At 39.2% G+C, this 12,782-nt stretch overlaps 1 protein-coding gene across 9 annotated transcripts; it reads right to left on the bottom strand.

The window, feature by feature from the left end:
* Nucleotides 1–788: 788 nt before the first annotated feature.
* Nucleotides 789–12,362, bottom strand: LOC309343945 (protein SPO16 homolog). 9 transcript variants are annotated; one of them, XM_081866208.1, is made up of 6 exons: nucleotides 12,075–12,362; nucleotides 7,869–7,992; nucleotides 4,874–4,967; nucleotides 3,700–3,868; nucleotides 2,133–2,211; nucleotides 789–1,226 (listed from the first exon to the last, which is right to left on the bottom strand). In XM_081866208.1, exons 2-6 carry the CDS (start codon nucleotides 7,935–7,937, stop codon nucleotides 1,095–1,097), a joined length of 543 nt encoding a protein of 180 aa, XP_081722334.1. In that variant the 5' UTR covers nucleotides 7,938–7,992; nucleotides 12,075–12,362; the 3' UTR covers nucleotides 789–1,094. The 9 variants fall into 9 exon arrangements, with proteins under 9 accessions (XP_081722334.1, XP_081722328.1, XP_081722329.1 ...); XM_081866202.1 differs by lacking the exon at nucleotides 12,075–12,362 and adding an exon at nucleotides 10,972–11,352; XM_081866203.1 differs by lacking the exon at nucleotides 12,075–12,362 and adding an exon at nucleotides 11,009–11,352.
* Nucleotides 12,363–12,782: the final 420 nt, after the last annotated feature.

Raw genomic sequence — 12,782 nt, 5'->3', positions numbered from 1 at the left:
GATTCAATGTAATGGCAAAGCCAAAATGGGAATATGTGTTCTATCTCAAGGATTCTTTTTCAGTGACCAGAACTGCAGAAGATTTTCATTTTTTTCCTTAGGCACAGGTTTATACACACCCTGTGATGGGCCTCTAATTTTCAGCACCCAAAATACACCACTTAGAAAACAGCCAGCCTATTTGGTATAGACCTCAAGTATTCAGAAAATAGCAAGGAAAAAGCAAAAAATAAAAGTGATAAATTCCCTTACTGGCATTACATCATACCCACAAGGAAAGTAAGAGAACACAAATGCCTCAAGATGTAGGATATGGGAATAAATATAAATTGGCATGTGCTGTATTGACATTAGAGAGAGTACATTCTAAACTTGCAGTGTAGATACTGAGAACCCATTTCAGTTATCATAGAACTGATTCGGAGATATATAGCAGCATGTTGCAGCACTGTTAGATGTAGGCTGATTAAACAGTTACTTGGAGAAAATTGAATCACCTCATAGCAGCAAGGCCCACCAGCATATCATTATGATATTACATTAAGATGACATAAAGGTGAGTTATCCTATCTACCATTTCAGCTATGAGTAAATTCCTCACTGCAAATTTCCTTGGTCATTTCTGGAAATATATCTGAGCAAGTACAAGCGGATGAGAATGAAAACTCTGGGAGGTGGGAGTTCATTGACTTAAATACACAAATTGTTTAGTAAAAGATTTTCCTTTATGGAAATAAAAGAATAAAAGGTTCTAAATAATTCTTAGAAAATAAAATATTAAATTGGGAAGGCTACAACTATGCCATTTATTTGCAAAGTTATGTACATTTTTAAAAGGTGTTACTCTTGAATAATGACCATTCTTCCTCAGTATTTTACATCTGGCTGTCAATTTCAAGTGAACAGTAATATGTCTTGGATGGTTATACAGGAAATTAAACTAAGAAATCCCACACTGATTTTAATCCTAATGTAACATCCAGAAATGCGCTTTCCAAAGTGACATGCTTATTGCTTTGTGGATACATTTTTTAAAAGCACAAAATTGAGACTATTTTGCAAATAAACATGGCCAAACTTTTTTGAATAAAATATTAAGTGGTTACAAAACTACAAGCCAGTTGACTTTGATGAAGCATTTTCCAAACACAGCTTTGTTCTACAATCTGTGTCTTTGCCATTAGCATTCTGTAGCGAATGTTGTCCAGATGCGGTTTTGAAGTAGTCTTTACAAGGAGAGAAATAAAGCAGGTTATAGTAATGGTTTGTGCAATTAATACACCATAAGAGTTGAAAATAACTTTGGATTCTTTCTGCAAGAAAGATCGATCCTGAGGGAAAGTACTAAAGAGGGTTTGTAAAATAACAGATTTTACTTGCAGGGTCCTGTTTCAGAGAATTTTGGCTTCTATTTTGAAATGAAAGTCTACAAATGACTCGTCTTCAAGTGACTAGATTTTAAAAGACTTAAAATGTAATACTTTAATTCTGATTTTATATTGGTGTGATTGAAAGAAAAACCTTAGGTTAAACTGAAGTAACTTTAAAGGAACAAGTAGTTATTTTGAAGAGCATAGCTTAAAATAGTCTTAGTCTTTAATTCTATTTCTGGTTTTGCTGCAAAGTAAACTACAGGGAACACTTTTTAAAAATTAGGTACAGTATGTATGCAATAATAATTGCCAGAAGTATTTATGTAAAAGTACTGTATCTTATTCATATATCACATTAAGCATTAGGTCCTATATGTATCTACCAGTCAAGTATCTATAATTCATATTACAAGCACCAAATAACAAATAACTATTTTATTCACTTACATGTCACTTTTCCTCCAAGGATATCCTTGGTTATTCTTCCCACCCTCCTTTAAAAATAAATAAATCACAATAGCCCTGTACGGGTTAGCCAATGAGTTTCATGACTGAATAGGAATTTATATCAGAACCTTCTCTGTTCTTGTTTGGCACTGAAAACACTAAACCACATTGGCTCATTTTAGATGCAGTTACATGCTTAGCATGTATGAGAGACTTTTCAAAAAAGTATGTGGAAATCCTATTGATGTATTCTATATTGTCATAGCTGTTTTGCTGTACATTATTATTTGACAATAAAATTCTGCTACTTACTTTTGCTATAGTTAGCATGAGTTTAATAGCTTCAGCGGTATTGTGGACTGGGATTATTCGTAAATTGCTGCCTAGGAACCTGAAACAACCCTCAAAATGTCAATCATGCTAAATACAGTATTCATTTTTTTTTACAGCATGGACCAGAATTGGAGCATGCTGTTACATAAGGGTATGTTAATATGATTGCAGCAAATTGAGATTTTGCAAAAGCTGGTACTTCGTTTTCACTAGGATTGGGATAGCAGAAGGTATTCGAAGCCCTTCCCTACCACTGTTCCCAGGCTTGGAGCCTGACATCTAGGAATTCTCCTTTCTCTATATTTTCTTTGCACCAAGAATTCAGGTGATGGAAAAGAAGCCTTCCTTAAACCCCAGGCGGTCACTACAATCAGGAGTACACGTTACTGAGCTACATGGAAAACAAGTGGGCTACACCGAAGATGAAATAAAAAGAAAAAGGCCAAGCTAAAGGGTCACAAAAAAACATTTCCAATTTTGTTTATTTCTCAAAGTGTTTCAGCACTGTCTTCAGCAAGATGTTATTTGCGGACCGTAAGGTTTGCATGAAGTGTTTGCCCAAGTTGCAGACAAACAGAGATTGGGCAGGGGAGGAGGAATTTAAACAATGAAGTCAGAGGGAAATTAAATGCAGGAGAGAACACACAGAGATAATTATGTTAGTAATAGTGGCCATTACGATCAGATGGGACAATTTCCTAGCTCACTTTTAAGACTTTGAACGTAAACTTAATATTGAACCATCCACTTTATATTGAAGCATCCTGTTACTCCAGGATATGCTCTGTTCTTGCAGTACTACAGTGGTACCTCTGGTTACATATTTAATTCGTTCCGGAGGTCCATTCTTAACCTGAAACTGTTCTTAACCTGAAGCACCACTTTAGCTAATGGGGCCTCCCGCTGCTGCTGTGCTGCTGCTGCACGATTTCTGTTCTCATCCTGAAGCAAAGTTCTTAACTCGAGGTACTATTTCTGGGTTAGCGGAGTCTGTAACCTGAAGTGTATGTAACCTGAAGCATATGTAACCCGAGGTGCCACTGTAATGCCATGCCCTCAAGTTGTACTACCCCTGCCAATTGCTTCTTTGTTGGCATAATGATCTGTATTGCTGGACTTTCAAAAGCATAATTCTCATTTTTAGACTATTAGAACTTGTGCTGCAGTCTTAACACATACTTGCTTGGAAGTAAGTCTCATTGAAATCAACAGGATTTACTTCCAGGTTGCCTTCCAAGGATAGGACCCTCAGTCTCTGAAAAGGTAACACAAAATGGTGTTATCTTGTACTTAGGGAATGATGACTTGTTAAATTTCCAAAATTGCCTCATTTTATCAAACTTGAGTATGCCAAGTCATACTGACCGAGATGCATCATTTTCTTATATACTGCAATATGACAACGGGGTTTTTATTCTTTGGCTAAATGCTTTGAGCAAAATCAAATTCACCTACATCTTTGATAATTAAGCAAACATTTCATATTATTGTACCTAGTTTCCTTTACTAATAAAACAAACTATTGACGATTTTTAAAATTTCATACCTCTGCTGAACTCTGAACATCCCATCCCATTCTTTTGGTCCATGACGAGCAGCTGACAAAAGCAAAAATCCATTCCTGTGAATGGTCATGAACTTCTTTATTCTTTCAAATAAAACCTCTCTCTCTGTGAAAAATAAGCCTTGAGCATCGACCAGCAAAAATGCAATTCCTGGGCAAGAAGAAATATGGTGATCAAGTCAGACTTAAATGCATATAAAAAATAGTCAACTACATATGTAGTTGGTATATTTACTATTGAAAGAGTTTTGTTCATATAAAGCTGTAGTCCTAGGCATATGTACATGGAAGATAGACTCATTGCTACTCTTTCATCCATTTCCTGGCCTGTTTACGTGGAAGCCCCATACAAACAGATGAAAGGGGGCTAATTGTTTCTACAGTGTCCTGATCCTATCTGCTTAGTTTATTACAGTGATTCTCAAATTAGGATAGGAAGATGAGGAACACATAAAAAATGTATACATGAATTTGCTTGTCGTCTTCTTTCCTCATCACCCTTTTTCCTTTTGTGTAATGTCTATTTACATTTTAAACCCATGGGTAGGTACTGTTTAAAAAACAAGGAATTTAGTAAATTGTTGGTGATTTATTTAAGTGAACAAAATAATAACAGACAAGTGTTTTTTGTTGAACTGTACTGTGAAACCTAACATTCATAGCTTAAAATGGTTTAAAATTATTCTGCCTTGCTTATAAGCCTACAGGATCATTTTCTGCTATTTATATCTGGCTACAAGCATTCTAAAATTTCCTTCAGATGTGAATATGTCCAGTTTGGGAGAAAGATAACAGTCATTACAAATTTCTTGGCTTTGGGGGATTTCTAAAGGGTCAGTTATGGAGACTGAGATTATGCCCTCCATAAAATTCACTGGGTGTAAAGCATATTGATACTCTGACCCAAATTATGTTGTAGGGATGCGGCAAGACCACCATGTGTACAACTTGTCACTCTTAATTTCCATATTGAATTCTAAGTAGCCCTGTAAACCGCTTTGAGATTATAAACACACAGACAATCAAGTAGCGTATATATTTAATGCAATAAATATAAATAATAAATAAATACATTAAATGAAATATAAATAAATTCATATATATGTATGTATGTATGTATTAATGGTCACATTTCCCATAATTTAAGATACTCTACCAGAAAGAGAGAAAATTATTGATCCATTTTCCACTGTATCTGAATATCGAACCCGGTATTGCTGATTTTGTAGGGACATTGAAATTTCATGACCCTAAATAAGTTATAAAATACAGGATTAAAACATGCTCACCAATTCTAAATAAAGTTAATTGGGTCACTTCGAGCTCGCATTATAATGACAAAAAAGAGAGACAGAAATATCTACAGCGTTGATCATTTTTTAACCTTTACTCCTCTTCCCACTAAGCTAACATACAGTGGTACCTCGGGTTAAGAACTTAATTCGTTCCGGAGGTCCGTTCTTAACCTGAAGCACCACTTTAGCTAATGGGGCCTCCTGCTGCCACACGATTTCTGTTCTCATCCTGAAGCAAAGTTCTTAACCCGAGGTACTATTTCTGGGTTTGCGGAGTCTGTAACCTGAAGCATATGTAACCCGAGGTACCACTATATATTATAAAACATGCATCCTTTTCATTAAAATATTGCTCATTATAACCAGGGTGCTTTATGTTTAGCTTGCCATACAACAGAACTTAACAGTTGTCCCAGTTGCAGCCTGGAGAGCCATCCACTAAACTTCCCAATGCAATGAGAAAATGTTTGAGTCTTCTCCTGTCGGTTCCTCCTGCCTCTGTCATCCCATTCCCCTTCTGTTCATTAAAACAGTCAGGAAAGTAAGGTGGACCCAGAAAAAGGATAGGAATGGACAGAAGACTTATTCCAAATGCAGCAGGAGCTTTTAAAGAGGGCCTGTTTCCCATCAGCCCCAGCCAGAGATGTTGCAAGCTGTAGACCAGCTGCATCCGGAGGGTCACAGATTACCCAGGTATCCCATCAATCAAGTTTTCATCTTAAGATAAGCTAGCCAAGTTTCTTTCTATTCTATCAATCAAGAACAATGTCAGCTTGTGCAATGACAGTGTACTGCCTCCAAGAACTGTTCCTGTCAACAAGAAAAGGGAAACTAATAAAAAAAACTGCATTAAAAGAGTAACAAAGATCAACATTATAGATTAATCAATCAAAATGCTTCCTGAAAGCAAGGAGAACCCAGATAAAAACATCTATAGCACTTTCTGCATCGCCTGTTTGTCATTATGACTGTTCATTGCATCCTGTAATTGCTATTAACGAACTAAAGGAAGGCTCCAGAGGGGAAAAGGAGGGAAGGGGAACACATTGGAGAGCACTGGCTGTACTAACAAAAAGTCAATGCAAAAGCCACTTTGTTTGTTGGGAAGCAGGGATGGCCTCAGGTGGGCAACAATTCTAAATGTCACGGAGGTGCTGCTGCTGCTGCAAGTGTTGGAGGAAGAAAGGGTTTCTTACAACCTGATAGGAAGTGGCACTTAACAGCCATAACAGAGTGCGTCCCCCACATCCTCCCTGATGTAAAAGTCTTCCAAGTGCAAAACACAACTCTTATAGACTCCAGCTCACTCACCCTATTTTCTTTCAGTCACTTTTACAAATTGGGAACATCCCAAGAAGGGTGGAAGTTAGCCCCCAACTATTTATTTATTTATTTACATTTGCTTTTATACTCCCAGGAGCTCAGGTAACATACATGGCTCTTCTCCTCTCCATGTTATCCTCCAAACCACCCTGCAAGGTAGGTTCTGATGACAGGTAGTGACTGACCCAGTCACCCAGTGAGCTTGATGACTGAATGAGGATTTGAACTCCGGTCTCCCGGGTCCTAGTTCAACACTATTCGTCAGAACGAGTCTTTAAAGGAAAATTAGAGAAGTTCAAGGAGGGTAAAGTTTATCAGTGGCTACTAGAGTCAGAATGGTTGTGTGCTACTGGGCATGCCTCTGAATACCAAGTTGCTGGGAAATAAAAGTGGAGAGTGTGTTATTGCACTCATGTCCTTTATTGGGCATCCAATAGGCATCTGATTGGCCACTGTGAGAAGAGAATGCTGGATTAGATGGGCCTTTGATCTGATAAAGCAAGGTCTTCTGTTTTGTGCTTTTGTTCTAGCCAGGCCATTAGTGTTTTAGATTTCATTGAAATGGACATATTAATATGGTCGATGCTCTTTGATCATGACATTTAACCCCTCTAGAATGTTTGGGGTGGGGGGAAAGCACAGGAATATAAAAAGTTGACTGCTGTAAGCATGCTTTATCAGAAAATCTCACTTCTGAACAGCCACTACACTGATTTAATGGAATTAAAATATTGTTATGCGTTTTGGGGGATTAAACTAAAACACCTCCTGGGGCCTCTTCCAACTCAGTACTGTAATTCTGCAGCTATAAGACAGGTCTGGAGAAGAAGAGGATTGGTAAAATCGTCAAACCAGTTTCTTTCGTTAAGTAAATAGCCCTAGCCAGATCTGTTTAGTATCCCCTTGGTAATGTACGCTAGGGTCAATATGATGCCACAGTAACTAAATAACTGGAGATACTTGTGGAAGGGAGTGCTAGAACAAAAAAAGCAAGTGTATTTCTGTGCCTTCCCCTGGCCACTTGGGTTTATTTGACAATAGGAAAGAGCACAATTAATTGGCAATTTTGGACTCAAACTGAGGTCAGAACTGTGGGGTTTCTAGGGCGCTCTGAAGGAGCTGAGTGCTCCCCTGAAACCTAATGGGATAGCAGTGTCAGTTGGACTGGTTTAACCTGAGTACCCTCTGCACTTTTGGAGTTTTCACTGCTTAGAGAATTGTGCTTCCCATTTCACTATGCTTCAATGTCGGTCAATTCCTTAATGCAACACAGCGGTTAGTTTTAATTTTAATTTAAAAGGTGGTGGGTCTTAAATCTGTTTGCAGACTACCCTCTCTAATCTGGAGGCCTTAATCCCAGTTATATGAGGACATGGTAGAGCTGTGTTCTGACATTGTTGTTAAGCTTTGATGCCATGGCTCTCTCTTCTATATTAGGTGTTCCTAGAAAGGGTGGAATACACAGCCCCATTTATTTTGTGACCCTTTGCGAGGCTAGAGCAACTTGTACGAACAAATGGTAGGATACAATACCTGAAGAGATGAACTCACAATTATGGTTGCAGTCCACCGTGTCTTTTCTTGCCCACTGCTTTCTGCCATGTTGACACAGTCACCAAAGTTTCTGCAGTACCAGACACTTACGGAACACTACAAACTGAGAAGGGAAAGTAGTGGGACCTTTGTTTGCACCTTACAAATAGCATTAATATAACAGGTCACGTTATACTGAGTTTTGATAGAGGAGAAGTAAAGTGCAAAGAGAAGGTGTCATTTACAAAATATAAGAGATGAACTCCACTTTTAGGAATTCTAAGCACACTTAGTTAAGAGTAAGTCCCATTGATCTCAATGAAGCTTCAGATTAGACATGTATAGCTCTTGACTATTTTTAGCCCTGGGAAACGGTGCACTCACTCTCTTTCAACTGTGCAAAACATTTGTACATGCACCAGAAACAAGCTTCCATTGAATCAAAAAGGCCTTGAAGAGAAAAAGGCACTTTCCCCAAGTGCAGTCCTTGTTCTGGTTATTACTATGAGTCAATCAAGCACTGTTAGTGATACTCTGAGGTGCATTATAACTTCAAGGTGGCTCAGCAATACAGATCCCAACCATCTGAATGCAGAGTTTGCAAACCATCTATGAGCGAGACTGTCATAAACATTTAGGAGACACACAGGCCTAACACATACCCTCCAACATTTCTCCAATGAAAATAGGGACGTCCCATTCCAGAATGATAATTTTACTACTTATACCCCACACATCTTATTGGGTTGCCCCTAGCCACTCTGGGCAGCTTCCAACATATATAATTAAAACATTAAACATTAAAAAAAACCTTCCCTATACAGGATTGCCTTTAGACGGCTCGGGGGTTGGATAATGCCATACCCTCCAACATTTCTCCAATCAAAATAGGAACATCCTAAGGAAAAGGGGGGTATTCCGGGTTCAAATCAGAAACCAGGATGGCGTCTCTAAATCAGGGACGTCCCTGGAAAATAGGGGCACTTGGAGGATCTGCTAACAGAGCTAATAATTCTGTGGGCATTCAAGTTTTTTCACCTTTTCCCATACAGTAAGCACCTTTTCTGTTACAACATTAGAAAAAGGTTAGGGTACTAAGTGAGACACTCCACAGAGAGCAGATCATTATAATTTGTTGCAGTTAACTCATAAAGTCCCCATTTACCACTCTGTGGCCTCACAATAAGGGTACTTTAATACTAGGTTTGCCCCTTTTCTGTTCTACAGAGGCAAAAGTGTGGCAAAGTGGATATTTTGAATATACTGTGCATACACCAAAAAGCTTCAAGTTCTGATTTGGGGCAAGGAGTGCCAGCTTGAACCTGCAACCCTGGGTGCCCTTGAGGTTTTTTGGGGAACAAACCCAAATAGTCAACTTTTTCTGGGGAAACCTCCCCACCCCAAATAGTAATTTTAAGCTTTTGGAACTGTTTCCGCTACTTTTTCCATTGCGTTACCATACATCCGGGTTTTCACTGACATTTTGCCGATTCGGCAAAATCCCTCCCCCCCCCCCACGCTATTTTTACACCTGGAAACGTGTCAGGAAAATTCCTGACGCAGGACAGGAAATTCTTATTATGAAAACAAAAACAGAAAACATTCTGTTGTTGCGCCTGTAACCTCGGTTTAAGGTGCCGTTTAGCTCTTAGCTTTCATATCTCCACTTCTAACGCCGCTTATGAAGTTAGAATTCTAGTCAGCATTATGGCATTGTGAGTCATGCCAGTCAAGAATGGCTTAGTAATTCCTCACAACGTTCAATAAAAAGCGGCGTACAAGAGAGAGCTTGGATGTGGCAGTTTTGTCACTAAGGCTTGCTAAGGACTGTGTGGGAAGCGAAGGCTTCTAGAGCTTCCTAATCAATTGACACTCATTCCTACTTAGCCCAGGCCCTGCAAAAGCTGAGCTCTGGCCCCTCAGTCAAGGTCCCCCTCACAACTTTTCTAAGACACCATTATGGAACGCCAGTAATGGAGGCTGGCTTTGAGGCCTAGCTCTTCTGGTATCACAGCCAAGGGAGCCTGGTTAACTTGCCAGTGGCACTTGCAGAATATACCCTACAGGGCTTTTCTTTTCCTCATCCCCACCCCGTTTATTTGTTTTTAAAACTGGCAACTTTCAATTTACAGACAAATTCAAAAAAACATGCCACTGAGGAAACAACGTTCTCCTTTTGTATGGGCGCAATGAAATGATGTTTCTGTTTTTAACTCGCTCTCAAATTCTGGATTGGGGGGGGGGCGGCAAGGTATTGGGATAAACAAGGGATCTCCTTCTCCACTCTTCCCCTGTGATATATGGATGAAGGGTGGTATACAAATTTAATAAAAAAAAAAAATAAATAAATGAATAAGAACTCAATTGTTCAACTCCGCTCCCGCATTCCATTCCTTCTCCTCCTTACTTTACTTGCACAAGATTCCCCAGTACCAGTCCTTAAATAAAATTTAAAAAACCCCACTCTACACTTACAACTGAATGAATTTGATAAATTATGTAGATGTATCCACCATAACTGACTAAATTAACTTAAGGCAAAAGCAGAATTACTACTAAAATCAAATGCTCAGTTAAATAATACTGGGTTTTTGGTTTTTTTTAAAGCAGGACAGGGTTAAGGGTTAATGTTAGAGGATTGTTGTAATAAAACTTTGCGTTATTGCTTGTGATTATGTTTGTGTGGAAGTCTACTCTATCTAAAGCATAAAAAAAAAAAATTCAACAAGGACATTAATAAATTACACAGTATCAGGTTTCCCCATTCAGAACAGAAAGGCAAACTATCCAGGGAAATGTGGATATATACACAGGGAAATGTGTATCTGAAGAAGTGTGCATGCACACGAAAGCTCATACCTATAACTAACTCAGTTGGTCTTTAAGGTGCTACTGGAAGGAATTTTTTTATTTTGTTTTGACCATGGCAGACCAACACGGCTACCTATCTGTATCCAGGGAAAAGACTGAAGGCACTACGACAAAAGGGTCAAAAGCTTTTCTCAATATAGGAATTGTAATTTTAGTTCGCTGATCTGAAAGCCTGCCATTTCAAATATTTCCCTGCAAGGGGGATATTTGGAAAGAAGCCTAGAAATCTTACAGGAAGGTAGTCGTGCTTAATAATACTGGAGCATTACTAGCTTGCTTTGTATTCATCTACGTTTGGTGTCTCCTCAGTTCTTGTGCCTTCGCAAGAAAAATGGTGAGGCAAACTCCCGTCTTCACTCGGTAATGGGGTCAGCCCAAACATTTAACAGAGTGAGGCAACCCCTCAGGGAGCAGATGCTGGGGGGCAACCGTAGCAGCCCCTCCGCTGTTCCACCTTAACCCAGCAAAGATTGCCCCATTGCTGAGGGACCTAAATGTGTAGACCAGGCAGCCTTCTTTCCCCACTCCTTAAACTAGCCAACTTCCCTCAAGTGTGGTGGAAGAGAGTATCCTTTTATGTGGAGATACCAGAGACTGCCCTAAGTACAATCTGCTTAGGGGTGTTGTGTCGGGGTCAGAAACCGCTAGAAATAAACTTCGGGTGATTTCTGGGAACAAATGTCTCACCCCATTGAGCTGTGCTCACAGCGTTGCAAGCAGTATGGCAGCCTCTCACACTTTGCTATGAGTTTTGCCTCTTCAAGGAAGAGGTAGAAAGCTTATTTTTCAGGATGGGCTTCTAGTACACCAGCCCCCTTTCCATTTCTTAATCTGCTGAAATCATTACCAATGCAATTAACTGAGCACTTCTTCCTATTATTATTATTATTATGCCTGTCCTTAGGCACTACGTCATATATCAAGCGGATAACTTATCGTAGTGTCATGAAATATTCACACACCAACGCGCAATTATATCCTTTTAAACTGAAATCGTCCAGGACATAAATCTTTGTTTTGTCACATGTACAGGCTGAAGAGCCAACAGGCTACAGCCAGATAATATTATGCGTATCTGCTTAGAGAGAAACAAATAGACACTACAGCCAATCCTTCCAATTTACTATAACTGCACCTACCATGATTTTGGATTGTTTTACTTGAGAGCAGGGATGGGGACCCTGTGGCCCTCCAGATATTGTTGGACTTTAGCTCCCAGCAGGCATAGCAAACATGACCAATATTTGACAACATCTAGGAGGGCCACAATTCCCCATCTCTGCTTAAGAGGAAGAAGACCTCATGATCAAGACCACACCTAAAACAATATTGTACCTGGCCAACTCAGCACATCAAGCATATCTTTAGAGACACAATCTACACAGAGTTTTTATTCTCCATTTGTGTACATGTGTATACGATGCCACGGAGGGAAGGCATGCAAACCAGCTTCTTACAAGTAGACACTGTCAATCGCAGCAACTCACCCAGGACTAAAGAGCTGGACCACACTAAAAAAAATCCATGCCTCCTGTCGTGTAACTGAATGCAAAGAAAAACAAATGCCACTTGAGTGAATCAGGCCTCAGTGCTTATGAAATTTTCTCACCTTAGAGAGCATTTCAGAAGTGTCACTTTTTAAATGTCGATCTTAGGTCAAATACATGCTTAATTGTATCATGCCAAGCTCAGCACAAGTTTCTTCAATAACTATAATACCCAGCATTTCTAATGCACTTCAAAGTACTTGATGTGCTTCCCACATTCTCTCAATAATCTCTCTAAAGTGGGCATAATACTTGGAATAAGCTTCATATTTACAGTAGAGAGATAATAGTAATAGTCTTCAACCTTTTCAGAGTTGGGATACAGCTATAATCCAAACATACACTTGGGAAGGCTAACCTTTGTCAGATATTTGAATGGGAGTAGTGTTGCTCTTGAGACCCAGTAGCTGGTCTTGAACCACCAAGGGCTAAGAGGTGTTGGCTTGCCAGAGACCACCAAGTTCATGGCAGAGAATTTTTGAACTAATGAATTCTT

This window comes from Podarcis erhardii (assembly GCF_964252035.2).
Source record: "Podarcis erhardii genome assembly, chromosome: 6".
Classification (NCBI taxonomy): Eukaryota; Metazoa; Chordata; class Lepidosauria; order Squamata; family Lacertidae; genus Podarcis; species Podarcis erhardii.
Note: the sequence above shows the minus strand (reverse complement) of the source record. Positions and strands in the feature narration are given on the sequence as shown.

Bases quoted from the DNA above. Each gene is read 5' to 3' on its own strand.
- LOC309343945 (XM_081866208.1), bottom strand. From the start codon at position 7,937: ATGGCAGAAAGCAGTGGGCAAGAAAAGACACGGTGGACTGCAACCATA. The intron at 3,869-4,873 runs GTAGAGTATCTT...CTTCTTGCCCAG, and splicing joins AATAATTTTCTCTCTTTCTG to GAATTGCATTTTTGCTGGTC. The intron at 1,227-2,132 runs GTAAGTAGCAGA...CTCCTTGTAAAG, and splicing joins TCATGCTAACTATAGCAAAA to ACTACTTCAAAACCGCATCT.